Source organism: Podarcis tiliguerta, assembly GCF_965153285.1.
Source record: "Podarcis tiliguerta genome assembly, chromosome: 12".
Lineage (NCBI taxonomy): Eukaryota > Metazoa > Chordata > Lepidosauria > Squamata > Lacertidae > Podarcis > Podarcis tiliguerta.
This window is the reverse complement of record NC_139545.1, coordinates 48,937,646-48,962,373: the sequence shown is the minus strand read 5'-3', so window position 1 is coordinate 48,962,373 and position 24,728 is coordinate 48,937,646. Positions and strand designations below refer to the sequence as shown.

General features: G+C 41.5%; 1 protein-coding gene across 16 annotated transcripts in view; it reads right to left on the bottom strand.

Moving 5' to 3' along the window:
• KMT2C (lysine methyltransferase 2C) overlaps positions 1-24,268 on the bottom strand; it is a 143,104-nt gene extending 118,836 nt beyond the window's left edge. For 6 of the 16 annotated variants that reach the window (XM_083405853.1, XM_083405863.1, XM_083405862.1 and 3 more), the window contains exon 1: positions 22,900-24,268. In XM_083405853.1, the coding sequence (XP_083261979.1) occupies positions 22,900-23,084 (185 nt within the window). In that variant the 5' untranslated portion in view covers positions 23,085-24,268. Of the gene's footprint in view, positions 1-8,049; positions 8,555-22,899 lie in introns of those variants that run through there. The other 10 variants (XM_083405866.1, XM_083405861.1, XM_083405865.1 and 7 more) reach the window with 6 other exon arrangements.
• Positions 24,269-24,728: the final 460 nt, after the last annotated feature.

Genomic DNA, 24,728 nt, shown 5'->3' with positions numbered 1-24,728 from the left:
GAAAGACAGATTTCTGACACAGAATAGGTTCTATATACTCACAGCCTCACAGTAAAAACTTAGACCATGACAGCAGAAACAAAATTTAGTTGCATGAACACTTGCCATCAAAAAAATGGGTACAAACCAATTTGTAAAATAAAAACCAGAAACAATGGTTTTATACACATCAGCAGTTAGCACTTTTAACATTGAAAGAGTCAAAATTCAACTAACAATCTTCAGAAAAACACTTATTGTTTTTTCCAAGAAAGAATTTAACCAGATAATTAACATCTATAACTGGTACATGCTTAGTTATTGCAACATGCAGACTGTGCTGTATTTTGTATGTACACTATACAAGTTCTTTATCTCATTGAGACACTCTCCTTACAGTATCTTAGAGATCATTATGTTATTTATATTCTAGGCATAAGGATTAAGATTTTAAGATTCTATTTTTTAAAATAATTGTTAAAGATGCCTTTTTCTATTCTTTCCCTCCAAAAAGCTAATAGAACTGTATACTTTATTAGGGCAGATGACCATGTCCTTCAAAGAGGATAGGGGAGCCACCCAGAACTCTAGAGAGATAACAGCAAATTACCTATACATTTTCCTTGCCAGATTAGGAGTCAAGCCACTATGATATTTTAAGCCTGCAGATCAAAGCATTCATAACGGTTGCACCAAACTGTATATAGCTGAAGTTTCATGTCATGCCTACCATAAATGCATGGAGATAGCAGGCTGACATGTTAGAATATCGCTACAAACAATTAATGTGTTTTATGCACAGTAGATTGATTTAAATAAAAATTTCCACTTTGAAATTCATGTATTTCCTCAACTTGCATTCATATTAAACTGGTTGCATCACTGTAACATGAACAGAAGAGGGGGGGGGGCATTTTGAGAGAAACACCTTAGTCATTTTTGATTGCCTGAATATTCAGAGCAACACCAGTCCAGACTAGGGCACAGAGTGCTGTCATTCATAAAGCTTTTGTTTCCCTTCCCAGGATGCCTAGGAACAGGATCTGAACTAGGAGGTTGGGTCAGATAGACAGATTGGATATTCTGCTAGTACCCTGATGCCCATCAGTCTCCCAAACTAAACTGACAAAGAAAGTCTCTTGTATAGTGTGATGTTGGAAAACCCCAAGACATTTGATATGAGGAGTTATCAACTTCCGTGTGGAAGCTGCCTTGATTGGAAGAACTCCAGACTTTACAGCCACCATAACATCCATGTGGCTGTCTCAGCACATCTCTACCCTACAAAGTACTCTACAAAGTAAGGCATGCCCTCAATACCTTTTCCCCCTCAGCTACACAACTGGTTTTAGTTGTCCGCCTCCTATGGTTCTCTCCCCCTACCACACACTGAAAAGGAGCCATTAACTCAGAAAGTATTTAATAGAATGCTATTATTCAGTTTTAGGACACTGTAAGTGTAGATTATAATTTTTAATGGGAAGTGTTACATTCACGATAAATTCACTCTCTTTGTAAATCAAGCTTTTTTTTTTAAAAAAAGAAACCTTTGCCGCAACAGTATTTTTAAAGTTAGATTTTGAATTTTAATGCCCATTTTTTAAAGTCACTGTCAATTCCAAATGGAATATTATGCTGCTAAAAGATACTAGCAGGGAATGTCATTATATCATTTAGATCCATAAGTGTCATTCATATTTAAACAATTTCATGAAGAATGTTAATTTCAAACAGCCACAGAAAATTATTTGGTGTCACTCCTAACAGAACAATTTCAAAACAAGGAAGTACTGTAAACCAACACGAAGGTGTTTCTGCAGTATGCAGATGTGAATAGAAAAGAATGGCACAATTTGATACGAGACAAAGCAGCTGGTGGGCAAGAGCATATGCTAATCATGTTGGCCAGAATGTTTCATGTTCTTATGCTATACATCTGTCCCACCCACCTGCTGCACTTTCCCCTCAAAACTACAAGTTATTTGGGACAAAGACTGTGTTTATGCTGTGCATTTATACAAATAATGCAGCAGTATGCTGTATATAATTTGGGACCCTCAAAAACTCAAAACTATGATTGCTAATCTCAAAACATGGCTTCCTTGAAAACTCGACCTTGCTATCTTTACCCAATAACAGATCTCACTGGAAAGGCTAGGTAGGCCTTTTGGTAATTCTTTTAAAGTGCCTCAAACAACTATGTATTGTACATAAAATAAATATAAAACATAGCCCTGCTCTCAGGTTTACAATCTAAAAGATTAGTCATATGAGGAAAGGGAGGAGGAAGGAACAATGTAAAGGAAGGAGATTAATTCAACATACAACTTTTTATCATATTTATAATGGTTGTTTTTCTGCAGGGTTCTCAGGAACATCAAAATTTCTTGCACTGAAATAGGTACTTCATTCACTTTAGTTTATATTCAATGTATTTTTAAAAAACTTTTTCTTTTAATGGATCAGAAGACGCATTAACAGAACTTATCCCCAGGTTAACATTTATAGGACTGCAGCCTTAACAATCCATTCCTAATCATAGAGCAAAGAAAGGCTGATCCATAGAAGGCCGTACTTCTCAACAAAATTTAATTGCTTTTAACAAAAAGTTAAATTTGTTCTACTTATCTAGCTAAACCAATGAGAGCCAGAACCCTCCTATTTGGTAAGTGCCATTTGTTATGGTTTAGTTGAAACTAGAGAAAAGAACTTTTCCCAGCTGTCAGTTCATATATCTACTCAGATGGACAATACTTCACCAAACAAGAGGAGATCCAAGTCCTTGAAACAGTTCTATTCAGAATAGACCCACTGGAATTAATGGGCATTATTAACTTAGGGCTGTTGTTTTTTACAAGTCTACTCCAAGTTGAACTTAGCGAGATACAACCATGGGAAGCTGTCTTATACCAAGTCAGGCCTCTGGTCCATCTAGCTCAATACTGATAACTCTGAAACTTCTCCATAGTTTCAGGCAGAAGTCTTTCCCAGCCTTTTTTAGATGCCACTAGGTAGATGGAGCCTGGGACTTTCTGCTTTCAAAGCATGTGCACTACTGCTCAGATATGGCCCTTCCCCAACATAATACCCTAATATGCAGGATATTTGAATATGTGCAAGTTTAAAAAGTAATGGATCATATATAATTGTTACAGGAGTGTGGGCCCAAACTTATATACAGATGAGGAATATGAAAGGATTCGATGGTGCAAACAATTCCCTTAAGGTAAGATACTAACTGTACCAAAGAAGAGTCTTTATTTTATTTACTGGTTGCTCCAGAATTTCATACTGTATCTTAATTAATGAGAAAATATCTAGAATTTCCCAGAAAGAATAGGGAGTGCAAGGCAATTTAAGAGATACTCTGGGCTGTCCTCTATTAAGCTGTGTGAGTGCTAGATCTAGCTCTTCCATTCATGTCTCCTGTATTGAAACATAATGTAGGCTCCAGCATATTTCGGTTTTGTTTCTGTTGTAAATAGCATCGCTAATGTCAGACTGACTTTACTGTTCAGGTTGCAAATGTATTCCAGACAGCCTTCATCTTCACAAGTGAACTACATACTACAGGAGTAGTAAAAGCTAGCATGACTAGACTGAAAAACACTAAAGACTCAAGTCTGTAGTCCCCTGCAGAAAGGTCAGTCAGCAGTCACGTGTCTTACATTTCTAGACAATATGGAATCACCCCTTTTGCTCTTAGTATACCTGTTGGTGTCATGGGAAATAGATGCACTTGATCATTAAAATACTGTAAGATGTAAATGTTCCACTTTAAACAATTCTTCTTTCAGAATGACTGAAATAATTAATTTAACATACTGTTACTCCTTTCAAGTTAGAAAAGAAGCTGTTCCCTAGAGATAATATCTTATTTCTCATACCATACAAGGCACCATGATAGTGACAGTACATAACGTATCATCCAGTGCTTAATGATTCCCCTCCCCCATGACACCCCAATCATGTTTTTAGATTTCTTGGAGTTATTTACATTGTAAAAAATCTTACAACATAAAAGCTAATTTATGTATCCAATATACAGTACATACCGAAATAATGCCACTGCATGCAGTAAAGTGAGTCATTAGTGACTTTAAAAAATTTTCAGTAAAGTACAGCTAATATTTCATGTTTAGGAATAGATTTGCACTGATAAGGCTCATACATTTAAATATGCACATCTCCTCACAGTATTTTTAAAACATGACAACACTTGTCTATATCAATTCTTTGCTTGCACTTCTTCAGTTGTCACTTTTTACATGACAGAAAAGATACCCACCTACACCCAACCCCCCACACCTTATCATGGTTTAGAGACTATATTACCCTCAGAATTCCTAAGCATGAATGCAGGGCTTCTTGGGTATGAACTTTTTTTTAAAAAAAAACTTCCATAGTGAATAAAGAAACTTGACCACACGGATAATTAATTGAATGGCAGCTACTTTGTTTCCCTGCACTCCATCACAAGTGGTGTGGCTGGTAGTCTCTTTTGCCTCACAATTAAGTTACAACACACCTGAAATTTTCAACCTTACTAGTAGGATCTTATATAAAACATTACCAAGGTTTTTCTTGTTATTTCTCTTCTTAAAGTTCATATTGGAGTAAGACAATCTTCTCTATTTCCCAACTGTCTAACTGTCAGATATAGTCATCTACCTTTCTCAGGCTGTCTCTGATGTAGTTTGATACATGGGCACCACTGGTAAGGTAAGGCAGAACAAAGTGTTCATTCCCTTAATATTATTCTTAGTGCCCCAAGTCTCCAAGGCTAGGCTGCTCTCAAAGAACATTACAGTGAATGGCTTATGAAACAATCCAAGAGGACTACTCCCCCCCCCCCACACACACCTCATTGTATCCACAAGGTTCAGACCTCCATGTGCTGCTAGAATGTCCCCTGTCATCCTTCTTTTTACTGCTTATTCCACCCTGTCCTCCACTGCTGCCATTGAGAATTGGAGGGGGGAAAGCAGAGTGCCGCCCTTGAGCATCAATTCTTTGGCTTCTTTATGGTCCAGCTCTCACTTCCATACATCACTACTGGGAAAACCATAGCTTTTACTATAAGGACCTTTCTTGGCAAGGTGATGTCTCTACTTTTTAAGATGCTGTCTAGGTTTGTCAATGCTTTTCTCCCAAGAAGCACAGGGGGGCACAGTGGTACCATATCCTATGGAATATCACTGGATGGTTTCACTGCAATACAAAATATGCCCTTCTGCTTGCCATATGTAAAGCACCATCTATTTACATCAGGCATCTTGTGAAGATACATATTTTTGCCCTGGCTTTCCCTGATTCATAAGGTCAGAACCTGCTACTTCTGAATTCCTGTTTATCTGTCTATCTATCTATTGCTGTTGCATTGTTTTTGTGCCATTTGCCTGATCCAGTAAGGTTCGTCTTATGATCTTATTAACACACATGTGTGTGCAGAACCAATCAGAGGGGGGACCAGGGGGACCATTTGGCCTGAGGCCTCGAGCTCAAAGGGGGCCTCAAATTTAGACACTTGTCGATGTTTTAGTATTGGATATGTTTTGTGACTTCTTTTCATGTACAGTGGACTAAAATGTGACATGCACTTTCAGCTTGAAATGGCTAGAAAAGTGTTTGTTATATAAGTTTCAAAATTCAAATTATGTCTCAGTCTACTTTTCATGCCTTATTTTGGTTTTGGGTGGTGCATCTTTCGTTTCATTATGGCTAGCGGGCTCAAAAGTGGAAGTGGCTGGAAGTAGCCCTGAAAGGCTCGCCTGTGGGTGGGTGATGCTTACAACTTGAACTAGAAATATGGGAATTCCTCAGAGTAACAAGACAAATCATACTTCTAACCAGTGCTTTTTTTCCTGGGGGGAAGCACGGATACGCATACCCCTAAACATTTTGTGAATCTAAGTTTGACCTCATTGAGGGGTAGTATTTCAATGAGTAGGCAAATGAGAGTACCCCTAAACATTTTTTTAAAGAAAAAAAGCACTACTTCTAACAGAACAAAAAACTGACAAGGGAAAGGAAATGAGAGAGCAGAAATATCACTTCAGGCTCATTTGTTTTAGAGCTGAATAGCTTTCGCAATTGCAGGATATCTTACAGGACAATCCAAGCCATATCTACTCAAAAGCAAGTACCACTGAACTAAACAGAAGCATTACCAACTTACCAGGAAGTAAGCCTCATTGAGCACAGTGGGACTTACTTCCAAATAAATATGAACAGAACAGTGCTGGTAAAGAGCTGTTTTACTCAGTCCCTACAGAGTCTGATTAGAAACATTACTCATTGGGGGAAGGCAGGGAAAAGAATGAAATATATTCTATATAATGTACTTTACTTTTAAATACATTGTTGCTTGTGCTTAATGTGGTGAACAACAATAACTATGCCTGCTTCCAGGTTGAAATGAAGCAAAAAATGAAAATAAAAATGATCAGACTAGTATAATATAAAATGCCAAAGAAACAAAACAAGAAACTACACATAAACTACATTTTTCATTATTCTAGGATTTGAGATTACATTGTCCAGATGCAGAATCGAAAAGGTTGGTCAGTCACTACAATTGGAAATGATTAAACTAGCACATGTAAGCATAGTAGGTTTAAAACAAAAAAGTAATTTGAAGCTAAGTATTATTCATATGTATAAAAAAACCCAGTATAGTAAAGAGTCCCTGATCTGTGATACATCAGCACAAGTAGTGTCTGAGGCAGCTGTATTCAAGGGGTATGGAGCAACTGCTTTCATAACATTAAGAAACTATTGTATAGTGCTCTTTAAAGAGACATTAATGAATGGCTTAGCATGAATGCAGCTGCATTGCACTGCTGACAGAACAGTATCTTGTCCTTACCCTGTATTTGTCTTGAAAGTATCACAGCTAAAAATATTTTCAACTACAAGGCATTGTACTACAGGGATTCTCCTATTGTGCATGAAAATAGTACCAGCAGTGCTTGTATACTCTCAGTATACTATTAGGATAGCTATAGTTAGGATTTTTATTTAGGCATAAAAAAAATTTCAATAGAACTTTTCATACAATTGTATGGTAGTGGCAATAACTTTGTAAAACCAAGACAGACCTACCTGCCTCATTATATTTTCAAGCGGGCACAAGTCTAATAATGTGTATAAAGTGCTGATATTTTTAAGTATAATGCAATTCTGCTATGCTAAAAATTCAGAAATCAAATAAAATTAAACACACCAATTTTATGACAGGATAGGTGACTGATGTGTCATAATGTATATCTAGCACTTGATACTTTTAAAAAACTTTATAGATATTCAGAGATACTAAGGAAATAACCCTATAGGCCTTATATGTAGAGAACTCCTTATACTGTGTATCAAGTTCACTGAAACAAACTAGTTACATAACCTATTCTTTCACTTATGACCTATTTCTTGTAGAAAACCAATCATAATTTGAAAATGTTTGGATACTATGTTTAATTTACAATGTTCTAGAAAACACTCTTTAAAGATATTTCATTAGAGGCAGGAATTGTTATATCAAACATTCTATTGAAGTTCTGTATTTACATTGATTCCTTAAATTATTTGCAAAAATAAAGAGATTCTCTAGTGACTTTACTAAACCTATAAATCATATTCTCTAGTATATCCTATTCAAGCAAAGAAAAATGCAGCATTCAAGTAGAGACAAAAGTCACATATGTCATTTGAAATAAGTATATTTCTGATATCTGAACAAATGTATTTTAGCTATAAATTAGTTGCTACACCAGAGCTGGATTTTTCACTTGATTGCAGAGTATTGTGCTTGTTATTATGAATATTCAACACACACGGATATAAACGTTTTCCTGACAAGCAAAGATAACAAACTGTTCCGAAATATCTCAAGTGTCAACTTAAGCCATTCGGATAACTTTCCTGCACGGTGCCTCGGTTACTACTATCCATCGTTATTGCAACCCACCATCCATCTTCACAGAACTGTAAAATAGCCTGTCTGCCATATATAGCTCCGGGGCTCCTGTCATATTTTGCCCTTTAATACAAAGAAGTTGACGGCAGGGTACTTACCACCGTTCAATTTTTTCTGCACAACGTCATCCACAACCGCGTAACCTTTCACAAAACCCGTAGGAAGGATGAAGGAGCAGGCATCGGTGCCCCAAGCCGATTACCCGAAGGAAGAAGTTATTTACATGTTAGAATCCAAGCCCAGCGTCGCGTGGAGAGAGACAAATTGTTCAGCACTCCCTTAGATCAGCCATATTACTCTCCCAAATCAAACAACACTTCACTTCCCAAGCTGCTTCCCTAGCAGCCTCGGCGAAGACAACTGGCAGGCGCTCCCCCAGGCGAGTCCTGCCCTCACCCCCACCGCGGGCACTGCTCACAAATGTTATTTCCGAGCCCCCCAAAACGCCGCGGAACTTCACCCCTTAAGGAGTCCCCCATCCAACACTAGAGCCGCCGGAGGAAGAGGAGGAGGAGGAGAAGGGGAGGGGAGGAATGAAGAAGAAGAAGAAAAAGCAGGGCTGGAGAAAGTAGATCCGACTATTCCGAGCGCCGCAAATGTGCGGACTGGATTTTTCCCACCAAGGATCCGGAACGGCGAGCCCCGGCCACACTCGCTAGGAAAGCAGCCTCTGACTTAACTCTTTCCTGACCAGCTTGACAAACTGATATTGACTCAAGCACAATAAGCCTCAATCTCCAATAAGCTCTCTGCTGGCACAACAGTGGGGAAATGTTGGGCAAAATCAAGGTGAGGGTTTCATGGTCTGACGGAACTCACGTTCCTATTTGCGTTAAGAGATGCGTGTCCAAAAGCCTGTGGATAGTCTCAAAGCAGGGAGGAAACCTGTCATCTCAGGCCGTTAGGGGCTTCAGTCTGCCTCCCGTGAATAGCCATGTTTTCTCTTGCTAAATAACTTAGTTTCTCCACCTCTAATGTATGTGTGTTAACCTTACAGTACGATTTTAAACTAGAGTTTTCATTCAACTTACTCTCAACACACTGGTACCATTTCCTTCTCTGTCCCCTTTCCAGTCCCTCCACTAGCTTCTGCCAAAAATACAGTTCAAGTGAACAGAAACAAAGGAAGTGTTATGTAACTTTTATTTCACTTGAGTTTTTATTCCTGAGCTTGTCCTCTAAAAATATCACAAACTCACCCAGTTATCCCTCAAAACTAACCTATCCATCACAAGGTCTTAAACCAAGGAGGACACTGTATGTTTCAAGCAATGTTTACTTGTGCAAAATTAAATAAGCTTGATACTACTCTAGATTATTAGAAAATCAACAATTATCTTCATGCCAAAATTGAAACCTATTTTTCGGCTAAAATTCATATGGTTTTTAAAACAAGAATAGTTTTTATTTAACTTAAGCTATTTCAGACTTTCCTTAAAAATGCAAAATTTTCTGTTTGGTTAAAAAGACAAGGCTGTAATCTTATGCTCATCGACTTGGAACTCTTATGATTGTAAATTTAAAACTCGAAAATCTGTGGGCCTTACTTTGAAAGAAACAGGAATAGAATCAGAATGCACGTGTAATTGATACACTAACCTTATAGATACAGTGCAATTTTGCTGCATCTGACACAAAGTGCATCAGATGCAACTTCAGCGCAGTCAGGGCAAGATTTACATCACATGTCCAGTCCTGTACAATGCAACAATTTTTTATATGGAAACAGTGGCTACTGCTTAATTAAGCAGGACCAATCCACCACCCTCCATCAGCATACCATTTTATGTTGGCTCAGAATACTGAAATATAATGAAATAAAATATAATAAAATCTATTCGGCTAACAGCCACTCTGCTATCAATGCTATCTATGCCACAGAATGTTTGTGAAAGATGAGAGAGACTTGATTCTCACTAATAACAATATTACACACTGAGTATGCATAAGGGGTTAAATAAGCATCATCTAGACTAGAACACAGTCTGTTTGACTGATTTAAATTCTAGTGTTGAAACTAGCCTAGATTTGGCACTTGGTGTTGTGTAAAATAGTTAGAAATATTAATTAAAAAATTTAAAGGTTAGATGAAGTTATATAACTTGATAAAGAAAACAAATACATGCTTCACTCCCCATCCACCCACAACACATTGGCAATTGGAAAACATTCCAACTTGTGTCATTCTGCTGAGTGTATATCCAGAAAAAGAATTCCACAAAGATAATATTTATACATAAATTCACATATAAAAAGGTATGAAGATCAGGAATGTTGGGGTGAAGGATAAAAAAACGCATTGTGTGTAAAAACCTAGGTCCTTGATTAACAGGACAATATTTTTTCCAAGCTCCCTCTAACATGTGTCATGATGTCATAAAATATGACATCATGGCATCCCTTAGGGAAAGAGCTTGGTGGTCAACTGGAGTTTAAACACATATATAACTCACAATAGCTATGAGATACAGAGGCTGGGATATCTTACCCCAGAACTACAAATGTGTTGAGTATCTGTCATCTTTTCAGAGGTATTATTATGCACACTGTAGGATTTTTAATGAGATACTTCATGTCAGTTGACTTAAAAAAATAAATTGTAGTTTAAAATTGCTTCTTCTATATTACAGAATATTTATACAATGAAATCTGTTATGCTACCTTTCTCATAAGGAAAAATAGCATAATAGATGTTGGGGGAGGGGCAGATTGCCCATTATTCCTGGATTTAGTAAAAGTTAAAATTAGCCAAGGTATGATTAAACTTTGCCAAACCCCCTGGATTTAGTTATGCTAATACGCCCAGTGAGCTCCACAGAGCCAGCTGGATGGGCCATTAGCAGAGAACAAAGGCCAGTGATGGCCCATCAAGGAAACCATCAGAGGGCAAGACTGCCAAGCAAGAGTGAGTGGGGGCCCTTCTGTGCAGGGTCATAGTAGCCAGAAGCAAAGGCCAGATTTAGGATTTCAGCTTTGAATGAGTAGGCTGTGGGGAGGTCCCTGGCAGCGAGGAGGAGATGAGCTGGTAGATGAGCCATCTACCAACAGAGCCTCCATCTTAAATGGACTGAATATTATTGTATTGGCCCTCATCCATTCATGATTCCAAGCAGTGGTTAGGGTTGAAAAGCAGCAGCTCTGGATGACATCAGCATCACTGACATCTCATTCTAAATCTCCCATCCATCATGGTAATCCATCAGGGCAATGAAACCCGTTTCCATGCCAAGATCAGGCCTGAAACTAGAATAAAATGGACCAAGATAATCAGTTTCATCCAAGATTAAATGCACAGGGTTCACCCGCTCAACTATCCTGTCAAAAGAGGCAAATCTCTGCCATCAGCTGATAGTTAATAAACATTCCTTGGAGTCCAAGGATTTTAATACGGAACAGGCTCACTTTCAAGGTGGTGTAGTTTGCTCACTCTCATAAAGAAACAATTGTCATGAGCCCCACAAAGACTTCTTGGCAGAGGAGGGAAGAGGAACGTGATGTGAGTCTGGAAACCAATCCTGGAGAAGGATCCAGTGGTTTGGGGGGTACTGATCTAATTGCTAGGGAATGACCAAGTGGATTGTCAGGAAAAAGGCCTGCCTCAGCAACAGTGGACATCCCAAGTTCGGGTGGAGTGGTAACTGTCCCACCTCTAGCTAGCAGAGTGATCCCTGCCATGGGGAGGCACCTTGAGCCTAGGTACAACAGTGAGCTGGCACTATCACCCTGACCTCCATCCTCAAGGATGTGACACCAGTTGTGACAATATGAGCAGAATCAGCCTACTTACAGGAGTGCCCACTTGCTTGCTCAGTCCCATAACTTTGGACAGGACCTGCACAAATGACTGTGCCTACTCTGCACTTCAAAAGGGGAGCTCAGGGTGTGTGTCAAGCTATTCTTTTATCATGTTTTTCAGTCAATTATTATCCCCCAAAGTCGCTTATATCAATTTTAAAAAGTGAGAGTCAGTTTGTAAGCATGATGGGAAGATCTAAGAAGACAAGATGGGCAAAGGAAGGGTAGTGGAAGGAAAGGGGGGATCAGTTTACAGCCGGATGATGCTATTGAGGTATAAGCAGGCATTTATATCCCGTTCAGGCCAAGCAGATCTTCCCTTGCTGTGAACTAGTGGCTGTTGCTCTTTAGCCAAAGGATGGGACCAGAATGTTCTCCCTCTATGCTTCTGTGACCCCAGGGCAACTGTCTGAGCAGAGTGTTCTTTCTGACATGGGAAGGGGAGCAAGTTACCTGCAACAGCTGCTTCTCTGGCTAATGAATGAGACAGGCTGGTCTTTCCCCTGTCATGAAGCTCTTACTAGGAGGCATGGGCTGCAACATTCCAGTGTCCCCTGATCCTCTGGTCAGTGACAGAGACCAAAGTGTGCTTCCTTTTATTATGAAAGTCCCAGGAAAACAAGTTAATAATATTCAGAAGTAACATATGTTATTTTCACAATCACAACTTGGAAGTTAGCCAGTTCTATAGTAACACAAAAAATAATTAATTCATTATAGCAGATACTCAGAAATATACCAACCTCCAAAGTTACAGGCAAAAATAAGGAATCTGAACTAAAGGCAAACAAGTCAGAATCTATGTTAAAGATACGCCTAACCAACCTCTTTTCAGAGTACAGTGAAACACATAGATCCCTTGATCCAGCTAAAGGAAGTATGAATATAGAAGCAGGCTTCCATGTTTGTACACTTCATTGGGAAAACACCACATTCACAACCAGGTTCATGAATCCCTTCAGGCATACCGTATTTTTTGCACCATAACACTCACTTTTTTCCTCCTAAAAAGTAAGGGGAAATGTCTGTGCATGTTATGGAGCGAACTCACTTTTTTCCTCCTAAAAAGTAAGGGGAAATGTCTGTGCATGTTATGGAGCGAATGCCTACAGATGGCGGGGGGATCTGTTGCAGTCGTGAGCAGAGGATCCCCTTCCTTCCCCTTCCTTCCCTCCTCCTTGGCTTGCTTTGAAACAGCAAAGTGGGAGAAGAGCCGCTGAGTGGGGAGGAGAGAGGGACAGAGAGCCTGCTTGCTTTAAAGGAGCAAAGCGGGAGAGGAGAGGAGCCGCTTACACGAGTCCGGAGCTGGTTTTTTCAGTGAGCCGGGGAGGAGGAAGAGAACAGCTCGCTAAATAGCAGCAAAGTTTTTCGCAAGCAGGCTCTCTGTCCCTCTCTCCTCCCCACCCAGCTGGCTTAATAGCAGCAAAGTTTTTCAGCGAGCCGGGGAGGAGGGAGAGAAGCAGAGCCTTTAAAGGAGCAAAGCGGGAGAGGAGAGGAGCCTTCTCCTCTTATACCCATCTTCTGCATTATTAACAGCTTCCTTCTCCACCCACCCCACACGTGTTCCCTGTCCCTTGAGTGCTTTTCCTTCCCTCCCCACTTAAAACATGGTTACAAAGCACGGATCCACATGGATCCTCAGGACTTTTGCACTGGGTCACCCCAAATTCACCATCAGATCACACAGCATGTCCATGGCTACAGCTTGCACCCAAAAAATCACGTACCCACTGTTGCCTGGGGCCGCAGTGGTGCAAAAACGTGGTTACAAAGCATGGATCCACATGGATCCTCAGGATTTTTGCTTTGGGCTACCCCAAACTCACCGTCAGATCACATGTCTCTGGCCACAGCATGAACCACAAAAATCATACATGATGCGTAGTTTGTCTTTCTGTACATTCCTTTCTCACCACCCTGGCACCATCCTGGAATATTGTGTCCTGACCTCTCCTTATCTATCTGTATACATCCTCTCCTTATCACCCTGGAATGTTAAGTGCACTCTGTACGTTCTCTGAGTCTCACTACATCAATCACTATAGATTGTTTACTAAGGAAGTCTTCTGCCTGTCTAACTCTGTGTTCCCTTTATCTAATGATGATTAATGTCTTATACGCAACCCTTGTAACCCATGTAACGCACCACGTGTAACCAATCAGAAGCAAGCACATACGAGGCAATGCTGTAATATTCAATAAAAGGGACTCTCCGAGACATGCTCGAGGAGATGCCTCCCAGATGACACCCGCTACTCGTCTGTCGTCTATTTCAACCCAACACATACATCCACTGTTTCGTTTAGAATTTTTTTTTCGTGTTTTCCTCCTCTAAAACTATGTGCGTGTTATGGTCGGGTGCGTGTTATAGAGCGAAAAATACGGTATATAAGGTTTTATATACATACAATGGAACTTTTAATTTTTCCACCTCACAAACCAACTTTTCTCACAGCATGTGAAGATGCTTCCTAAGATGCCCAACGTTTAAAACAGGATCCAAAGCTTATGTATATTGTGTTTTGATCCCACACAATTAGGTAATATATAATTATATTGCCTCTTCTTCCTAGATGTCTTCTGGATCCAGTCTTCTGGATTACATGTAATTAAACCTTTTACTGGCATCCTCATCAACTGGTGTTGCTTTTACGTTCTCTTTTCCTTATGAAAAGGCATTAACCCCACACCAAGTTATTTATACCTGGCTTTGTGTTTTCACATCACCTAATATCTGGATTATATCTGGTCACTGCATGCTTTTTAGTGGAGAAAACACTATATTTTACTGAGAAGTCGCAATCCAAATTACACATATAAAAATCAAATAAAAAGTGGTTGGGTGGATTGCAGAAAACCAAACAAAGGACACCTATAAAAAAGTAGGAGTGCACAAAGATGTACTTGAACAGTTAAAGAGGAGAAGGGGAAATTCCACTTTTATGGAGAACTTCCATTGTTCTTTCATTATTCATTTAGCATTGTATCAAAATTATATATTATATTAATATTTTACAAGATTGGTTGTAGAAGGTAATACCTTAAAAGAAGCTACAATACATAAACAAGTCTAAGATTTATGACTGATTGTTTTAAAAAAAATCATTGTAGCTTCAAGGAAACTGATTATTTGAATTTATTCCAATCCCATTTTAGAATGAAAATTTTGGGATGGAACAGCCTTTATTGCTCTAATGGATGCCATACATCAGAGAATGGATGCAGTAGTGCAATCCTATTAGTTTTCCTGGATTTTTCAACTGCTTTCAGTACCATCACCCACATTAGGAGTTGGGATGGTTGGATGAATATTTATCTTCCATTCCCTTTTGGCATTTGCTTTCCCCACCCCCAGTCTGTTTCCTTCTACTCTAATATCAATGTGCTGCTAGAGAACAAGGTACTGTATTAAGAAAGGGGTAAAGTTTAAGGGTTGCCCTCAGACCACTTTATTGAACTGTAAGTAGCAGATTGAAGAGGTACAAACTAAATGATTTCTAATGTCTACAACGATCTAAATGGTTCATAGCAAGTCAATTTGTTCCCAGATATGGAGCAAATTAATTTGTCCACCATCCCTGCTGAGGAAGCATAGCACTGCAGTGACTCCAGTTTTTCCAGGAAGGACTGGTCTCAGAAGGTGGTGCTGGGGGATTTCTGCCCCAGGGCCTTCGGCAGACAGGGTGCTACTGGGTTCCACCTTGTCCACACAGTTTAATACATACATGAAACTGCTGGGGAAGTCATCCAGATGTTGGGGCTGCAATGTCACCAGTATGCTGATAAAATATAGCTATTTGTTTTCTACCTATAAATCCCAGGGTTGTTGTGGAATTCTAGAATTTTGGAGGCAATTTGGGGATAGATGAAGGTGAACAAGCTGAAGCATAATCCAGATATGCTATGGGTAGAGAAATCAGATGATCTCAGTAGAGGGGTACAGCAAATATTGAATTGAGTTGCATTTCCGCCAAAGGAACAATTTTGCAGTTTGGGGGCTCTTCTGGACTCAGCACAGTCTACATAAGTAGAGATGCTAGCGGTAGCCAGTCCTGCCTTTTGTGAAAGTAGGCTCTTAGTCTACTGTGGATCTGACTTACCTAAAGAAAGTGGGTCAATGTAGAGTTATGTATGTGTTTATATCCAGACTAGAATTTTTAAAAAGGTAAAGGTAAAGAACCCCTGGACGGTTAAGTCCAGTCAAAGGCAACTATGGAGTTGCCTTTGCTCATCTCGCTTCAGGCCAAGGGAGCCGGCATTTGTCCACAGACAGCTTTCCAGGTCATGACTAAACTGCTTCTGGTGCAATGGAACATCATGACAGAAACCAGAGCGCACGGAAACACCATTTACCTTCCAGCCGCAGTGGTACCTATTTATCTACTTGTGCTGGTTTGCTTTTGAACTGCTAGGTTGGCAGAAGCTGGGACATAGCAACGGGAGCTCACCCCGCCATGCAGATTCGAACCGCCAATCTTCCGATCAGTAAGCCCAAGAGGCTCAGTGGTTTAGACCACAGTGCCACCCGCTCCCGGACTGGACTAGAATGCAATGTGCTCTACCATAGAGCTGCCTTAGAAAATGACCCAGCAAATTCAGCTGGTATAAAACATGGCTATTTGAGTGTTCTTTGGGGTTAGGTGGTATGACACCATCACACGTTCTGTGCTAGTTCTACTGGTTGCTGGTGCATTTCTGGGCCCTGTTTAAATACCTGGGCATGCTCATTAAAGCCATAAATGGTTTGAGGTCCGGTTATTTGAAGAATGTCCTGTGTTTTGAAACTGATATTGTGGGTCCTGCTTTTTGTCCTGCCTTTAGGTCAGAAAGATTAATAAGTCTTAGGGACAGAATGAAAGGCGCCCTATAAATATTTTTTAAATACCGTAATTAAAATTTTGTGCTTTGCTACTGGTTTAGCTCTGATAGTGCTCCATTCAGTGTGGACCAGGAATGGGCAACAGGAGCAATGAACTAAAGAAAAAACAAGGCTTTAAAGCCTTATTAATTTTAAAATTTACATGCTGCCTTTCAGCCATGCTTCCTGGGTGATTTGCAAAAACAAAAAGAGCACACACAGAAAGACACAGACACACACAAACTTAAAAGCCTAGGAGAAAGGATAACATCTTCACCTCATCATCTACTAATTCCTTTAGTTTCTCTCCCTATGGATGCTGTGCTACATGGAGCATATTTCTAGACTCAAACCTTTCCTAAGCATTGAAGACATTTCTAGAGGGAGAAAGGAAATCTACACAACTATTCAACTACACCACCACTCAAGAAATGTCTTGTTATGAATCCAAGATGCAATGCCTACAAAAGAACTAATGCTTAAGCACCTGACATGCTATGCCCAGTAACTCATTGTGCTGTTCACAGCTGTCTCATTGTTAGTTTTGCTACACCCATCTCATCACCATCTGCTGCCTTCATTCTAAACTTAGAAGCGTCTTTGGGTAGAATACACCTTGCCATTGTGAGATGCAGATGTTAACATAAGGGGGTTCTATCCTAGTGTAGGGTATCTAAATACAAGCTGATAGACTTGTTTATGGCTTTGGGGTGAATGAGCAAGTAATTTTTTTAATGATATCAAGTTAAACTTTTAAGTAGAGGATTGGTTTAATACATATGCCAACACTATATATTCATAAAATAAAGTCTATGAGATTTTGCCTCTGTAAATTCAAGTGGGGGAATGCAAGCAGCATTTCAACTTATTCTAATAAAAGGGTGCATTTTCATGACTTGATACAAAAAATTCTAATTGTTATTATGTAATAGCAGAATAGTTTATCCCATCATTCTTTAATAGCAAATATTTCTGCTAATCATAATAAGGGCTCATGTGTCAGAGTTTTTCTTTCAGTTGATTGGAAATTGTACTCCCATTTGGGTTAAGTTTCAGTAAGAATGGGGAATGCATAAATAATTATTAACAATCACAGCATCATTATTACTAATAATCATGTTGAGATTCTTAGGTTACATACCTAAACACACTTACTATAGAGCAAGGCCAATTGAATCAGTGACATTTCTGGGCAAACATGTATAATATTTGCAGTTAATAGAAAAATGCATGTTGTCCCCACCCCCAAAACAAAATTAATCCAAATGAGTATACAATTTTTGGTTTATTGAAAGAAGCTATTTAGTTATATGCCTAACTCTTGGTTGGATTGCAGCTATTAACAGTTTCTTTTGATAGGATGTCTTCTACTTATAAAGGGCAATGCCACACCAGACTCTCTGGATAAAGTCATACAACTGCTTTCATCCTACAAGAGGTCCATTTTTACATTCACTTCACAATATGAGTAAGGTGAAAAGCTATATTTGGAACAGGCCAAAAAGGTGTTGCATATGCATTCACAACGAATATGCCAGTCAACATTCAAAAAGCAGGCTTGCTGATACCTTAGTTGCACACACATATGTTCAGCTATTACAGTACCATAATGGTTTTGTTTATATTGCCACTATGACTGGCTACTCTCTATATCAGAATACACAAACCAATCTTATTATTGACATGCTAGATATCTGCATTAAGCATAATCCCACTAGAAAAAGGAAAATGATACTTTATGTAGTAATCTGTTTTGAAAGGGAAATGTCCTTACACTGAGTCTTTCCTGCACCTTCTGGAACCTGAATATGATGCAAATATGATGCAGCATTTATAGTAAGAAGATCTATCTGCCGTTACTTTTTAAGCACCAAACAACATGCTACCCTACTTAATTATTTTAAATTTTCTTGCCTTCATGTGACCTATGACACTTTGAATTAATAATCATAATTATTGCTTATATGGGTTACTATAAAATATTAGTATGAAGTCTTTTTAGGAATTGCAGAAGTACCCAGAACATGCTTGCAAGGAACACTTTTCTGAATTCATTTCAGTATAGTAATATTAAAACTTTGGTAACAGAAACATCATTAAAATTGTTATGTTACTTATTCTGCATTTTTGTCACGCAGCCAAAATAAACAGGTATAACACTAACATTTCAGCTTTGCTGGTTAGCTTCACTTTGAGAGCCTTCATTCAAAAATATGATGATGTTAAGTCTATGACTTTTTTTATTTAAAAAAATGTTTTATTACAATTGAAACTAAAACTATCCTAATTCAACTGAGAGCATATTACCATAACCATCAATTTAGAAATTGCCTTTGATACAATCGTCTCAAGGCAATGTATAACAAAAACATAAAAAAACACAAAATAGACAGTCACAAGCAAAGACCAAATTATCCAGCTGGGAAAGCCTGTCTGAACAAAAAAGTATTCAATTGTTTATGGAAAGTGCAGATAGTGAACACCTGCCATATCTCAACAAGAATGCAAAACAGGGGCATCCACACTGAAAGCTTTGCTTAGTTACTGCAGAGCAGACTTCTGAGATCTTTGTAACTTGCAGGAAAAACTTTCCTGCATACTGCAGAGATCTACTGGGTCTATAAAGGAAATACTGGGTCTCTCAAATAAGCTAGTCCTGAGCTATTCACAGCCTTATATATTAGCACCAACACCTTGAACTTGGCCTGGTAGCAGCCTAGCAGCCTGTGCAAATTCTATAAGCAGAGTGTTACATGCTGGTTTGCCCCCACAAGCAACCTAGCCATCATGCTCTGCACCAGCTGCAGCTTCCAGACCAACCCCAAGGTTAGCCCCACACTGACTGCATTGCAGTGTTTTAACCATTAGCTTACCAGCACATAGGCAACTGGATCACCATTTTTTAAAAACACTGAAGTACACCAACATCCCACTTGGCATTTGCATCACCTGTGCCTCATGACTGACAACAGCTATGTAAATAGATTCATGGAATATAATTTCCTCTATAAAATTTGGGCAAAGATCACAAGCATTTTCTCAAAGCAGGTTGGAAAGCATACTGGAATGGGTAAAGAAACAAAATAGCTTTATAAATTGGCCTAATTATTTGTTCTTAAAAAGCAAGAGGCTGAAAACTAGGCAATAACTTTCCACAAATCAGTAATAAAGTTTAAACTTGGTTCCAAAGATAGTGGATTTTGGTCTGTCGTGTGGTCCCTGTTAGAAGCTCTGATGATCACAGATCAGCAAAGCAGCTTGCTTGTCCCATGTGGCTTTCACAAGCCATGGGCGGGGATCCAGCAAGCTGCATGAACAAGCATCTACCAATACTTTTCCTTTTTAAACATTTATTCATACTGCCATAGCATAGTTCCTTGAGAAGTTCCTGATTTGTGGAGTAGCTTGTCAGGTAGCACATGGGACTGGTTTTGGAATGGGTGCTTCAGAAATCCTCCTACAATATATGTTCCATTTGATTCCCATTCATGATGGAGATAGGCCAAAATCACATCTAAGTAGAGACTGCTGAGGTGTCATCAATAAACTAAGCATAGTGTACACACACACTCTCTCTATTTTTTCATATCTCGTTAGTCAATAACGGCATGCAGGCAAAGCCTTTGAAGTTGAATCCAGTCAAGACCTGCCAACCATCATTGCCTCAGTCTTGTAACCTGGAGGGATATGCTTACCAGCTATTGATGGGGTTTCTCCTCCCATCATCACTATAGCCTAGGGATTCTCTTCAACCACTGCATCTGGAACTGGTAGCAATGACCAGGAGCTTTTTCCACCAGCCTGTTCTGGAAAGAAGGCTGCTAGGGTTGTTGTCGGATTCAGACTAGTCTGCTGTCATTCATAAATATCAAGACTGGAGTTCCATAATTTTAAACTTAATTTTAAGTCCATTGTGTAGGGACCATGTCATTTATGCGTTCTGGTGGCTGCAGCTGGTGCACAGCAAGGAAGCCTGTCTATAAAATGAGAGGAACACATTCCATCAGTGCTCCACCATATGAGCTGTATTTACCAGTACATGCCATTACAGAAACAATCCATGATACTGGCTTTGACCAATACGGCACATACTGCATACTATAAACACCATCTCCTTCCCTCAGTGTTGCAGCCTGCCACAAGCAGGATCCCTATAGTATGTTCTGTGTGAGATGTACAATAAACAAAAGTAAACAAAGATATCTAAGGTTGGGGAACAACTGTACAACTTCTCTTTGAAAACTGCCAAGTCTCCATGCTCACAATTTCCCCCAAGGAAAGGCAATTCAGACGAATATATGGTAGCCACAAATAAGCAGGGATTTCTCTTGTTATCCATTTGTTTATGTGTATTTCATACACATTTTAGTGTAAAGCAGCACTCCAAAAACAGAAACCTGCCAAATGAATTCCCCAGTACAGCACCTTCCCATGTTCTCGTCTATACACAGTGTATGTGCAGACTATTTTGCAACCATGGAAAAATATAGAAATCACTTTTGCATCACAACCTTACTTCCTAGTCAATTAAAAAACAACCTTTAAAAAAAACCCTTAATTTTTAAAAAAAACACACGTTAAGAGCAGGTCAAATACATATCTGTAGCTGCACACTATTACTTCTGAAAGCCATCTAATGGCAAGGCCTTCATGCCAGTTTTTACACTAGGTATAGCTAATAGGTAATAGAGGTGTCTTCAATAACTGATGGTACTATGCCTCCTGGCATAGACATTGCCATGGATGAAAAAACTGGTGAGTTGTTTCTCCTCACTTCCTTAATCTTTTTCTTCCAACTGCACATGAAAATATCACATTTCTGAATTTTGCCTGAAAATTTAAAGGATTGCTTTTATTAAGCAATCAAATAAAAAGGAGGAATGAGTTGGTATCAGCATAAAGCAAATGCAATAAAAACAGCAGTGTCAACTTTAGCTATACATTATCCAGTCAAGACCCACATGAGTGGGGTTTCCCATATCCTTTTCATTTTTTAAAAAAATCAAGTATCTGAACTGTTGAAAGAGAAGCATAGAGTCTGTTTTGTTTTGAGGTGGAAAGTAATATTCTAAAAGTTAGCTACTACCCATAATCCCCTTTCTTTTCCATTTAACTGGAGGCAGAAAAACTGTGTGCTTCAAAGACCAGTACAGAATTATAGCATGTACATTATCTGAGTCCATATTAATTATTACACAGAGCATAGATGCTTAGTATCAAAGTACTCCCAAACCTCAGTACAAAATTATGTTAATTTTTGAATGATGCTTTCTATGTAAAAGAAAGCCAAAACTACCTGCATCTCCAGTGTCAGATTCAGCAAAGGACAACATAATGCTCCTTGTTTTCATTAATACTCAAGTACTCAGAGCCATAAAATGAGACACTAATTTAATTTCTTCACATTAACTGTCAGGATGCTAACAAACAGAAAGATGGCAGTAGCAAGAGACAAAGCCAAAACACCACAATCTTCCCCCAGCCACTCTCCTGTTGTTGTGCATACCCCTGGCTGTGGCTTTTGACAGCTCCTAGGGAGGAGCTTCCCATTACACAATCACCATCCTAAGATTGATAGACGTGCTGCCTATATGCAGCGAGAGTGAGAAGAAATTTGTTTTCAAAAGTAATCCTGTTATGGCAAAACCGGACTTTTAAAAACAGGTTTAAAAAACAAAACAAAAGGAAAAACAAACCCCACTATATTGCTCTGTGTGTGTGTGTGTGGCCAAGAGAAGCATAGGTTGAGTAAGCTAGAAGAGAAAAGACCTGGTGAGAGAAACTAATCTCAAAAGAAGAGAGGAAGAACAAAATTAAAAATAGAAAGAGTAGGATAATAAAGGGGAGAGAGAGAAGAAAAAGAGGCGAGCGATTCCAAGCATGAAACCTGGGGCAGGAGAACAACAAAAAGAAGTTAAAAGTAAGGGAAATAATGGGAATGGCAGGACGGTGACAAAACAGGGGGGGTGGGGAAGAGAAAGAAAGAAGGAAGTAGGAGAGGAAGGTAAGCCAGGGCCTTTCTCAATATGGCACTGGGGCAGGGAGGAGTGAAAAAAGTATAAACAAAAGGAAAGGCAGAAGCAGGCGAGGAAGGGGAGGGGAGGCAAAGTGCAAAGGGGAGAGGATGGAGGAGGAAAAGAGGCCAGAGGTGGCCCTTCTCGACATGACAACTGGGTCAGGAAAGAGGAGGAGGGGGAGGAAGCCCCTTCCTGGAGCTGACAGCGCTCCTGCCCTGCCTCCCTTTTCTCTCTCCCCCTCTCCCTCTCGCCACCATCCCCTCACGCACTGAACTTACTTCTTCCTGACTCTCTGGAAAGGGGAAGCGCCATCTTTGCGAGGCCGGCCCCTAGGTCTTTTGTCTGTGGCGGCCGCCGCCGCCGCCGTGGGGGGAGCTCCCGGCTCGGGGAGTTGTGGCGGCGGCGGCGGTGGAGGAGGCGGCTGCTCGGCCGCCGGCGCCGGGCTCTGCTCCTCCGTTGACATCCTAGTCAGCAGGACGGGAGAGGAGGCACATGGAGGACGAGGAGGGAGCTTGGGGGACGGGGGTGAGGAGGAGGAGGAGGAGGAGGGCGGCGATCCCGACGCTCCTCCTGCTCCCGCCGCCGCCGCTGTTCCCCTTCGTCGTCGTCGTCTTCTTCTCCTGCTGCTGCTTCTGCTTCTCCGCCTCCTCCTCCTCTCTCCTACCTCCGCCTCGCATTGCTGGCCTCAGCCGCCGCGGACCAGCGCGCAGGTAGCGGCATGGGGAGGGCGAAGGGAGGAGGGCCCGCCTCAGCCCACACGCAACCAGACCCCTTTCCTCGCGGGGCGGAGGGGAGGGCCGGCGAGGTCGGCGCAGGAGGGGAGAGCGACCCGCGACGACGACGACGCCACCAACCGCCGGCGCGCGCAGGGCAGGCCGGCTTCTCCCGCCGCCTCAGCTGAGGAGAATCTCTTCCCTCACGCGACGACGCCCGCTCTCTCCTCACACAAGGCCCCGGGGAGGGTGGCGGCCGCAGGCAACCAACGACTCCTTCTCCTGCTGCTGCTGCTGCCGAGGAGGAGGCAGCCGCCGCCGCCGCTTCATCGGACGTTGGCCCTGTGCCCTTCCCCCGCCCCCGGGGGAAGGGGAGGAGGCGGAGGCCCACGCTGGGCGGGCGGGCGGAGGGCAGCTGAGAGGAAGTTTTGACAGCTCCTCCAGCTGCTGCTGAGGGAAGGGAACGTACAACTGGAAAGCGCCCGTGTGGTGGTGGTGGGGTGTGTGTTGTGTGTTCAGGGAAGGGAGGTGGGTCGCTCTAGGGTGTGCGCCGGCTCATTACAGGGCGACTCCTCTCCTCCGCCTTCCCTCGCTCCTTTCTTTCCTTTTCCCCTCAGGCGGGCCCGCGACGCCGCCAGCCAGGAAGTTTTACTTGAGGAGAGAGAGAAGAAACCGGGGGGAGGGGCGAAGGAGACAGTTTCTGAGGGAGGGTGTCGCGCGGCTGACGGGCGCAACACCCTCCTTCCCTGAGGTGGCGACGGTGGTCGCCGTGTTACAGCCGCTGAGGCGCGCCAATAGCCCAGTTAAGCAGCGACAGCCGCCCGCTCAAAACGCCGTGCTGCTGTTGTTGTTTTCCGCCCTCACAGGCGCAGCCACCGCCGCCACCTTCCGAGAAGAGGGAGGGAGGGAGGGGAAGGCGGCGGCGACAATCGCTCGGCCTCTCTCGAACTCCCCGCCCTCCCCCTCCCCCTGCTCTAGGCAGGGCCCCCCACTGCGCCTGCCCAAGTCGCCCGCCCACCGGCCAGCCCTTTCCCTCTCAGCGCAGACATCTCATTCGACGCGCCGCCGCCGCCGCTGACCTCACGGGCGGCGCTGCTGCTGCTGCTGCTGTTGGCAGCGGCGAATGTCGTGGTGGCGGCGGCTGTGGCAAAAATGTGGAGCGCGGAATCCAGGGACGGGATGAGTCTCTCTCGCTCGCTCTCAACTGATTGGAAGCAGCTAGGAGGACTTGTTGTCCCGGTGCGGCTGCCTCGCATATGTGTCGCAAGCGAATTTTGCGCCTCTCTCTCTGTTTGCGTGCGCATAGGAGCCAGCATATAGGGGCCGAGATCCCTTCGAAGGGCCCCCAGTAAAATATTTGAGGGGGCCGGGCCCCCCCAAAAGTCGATGGACAG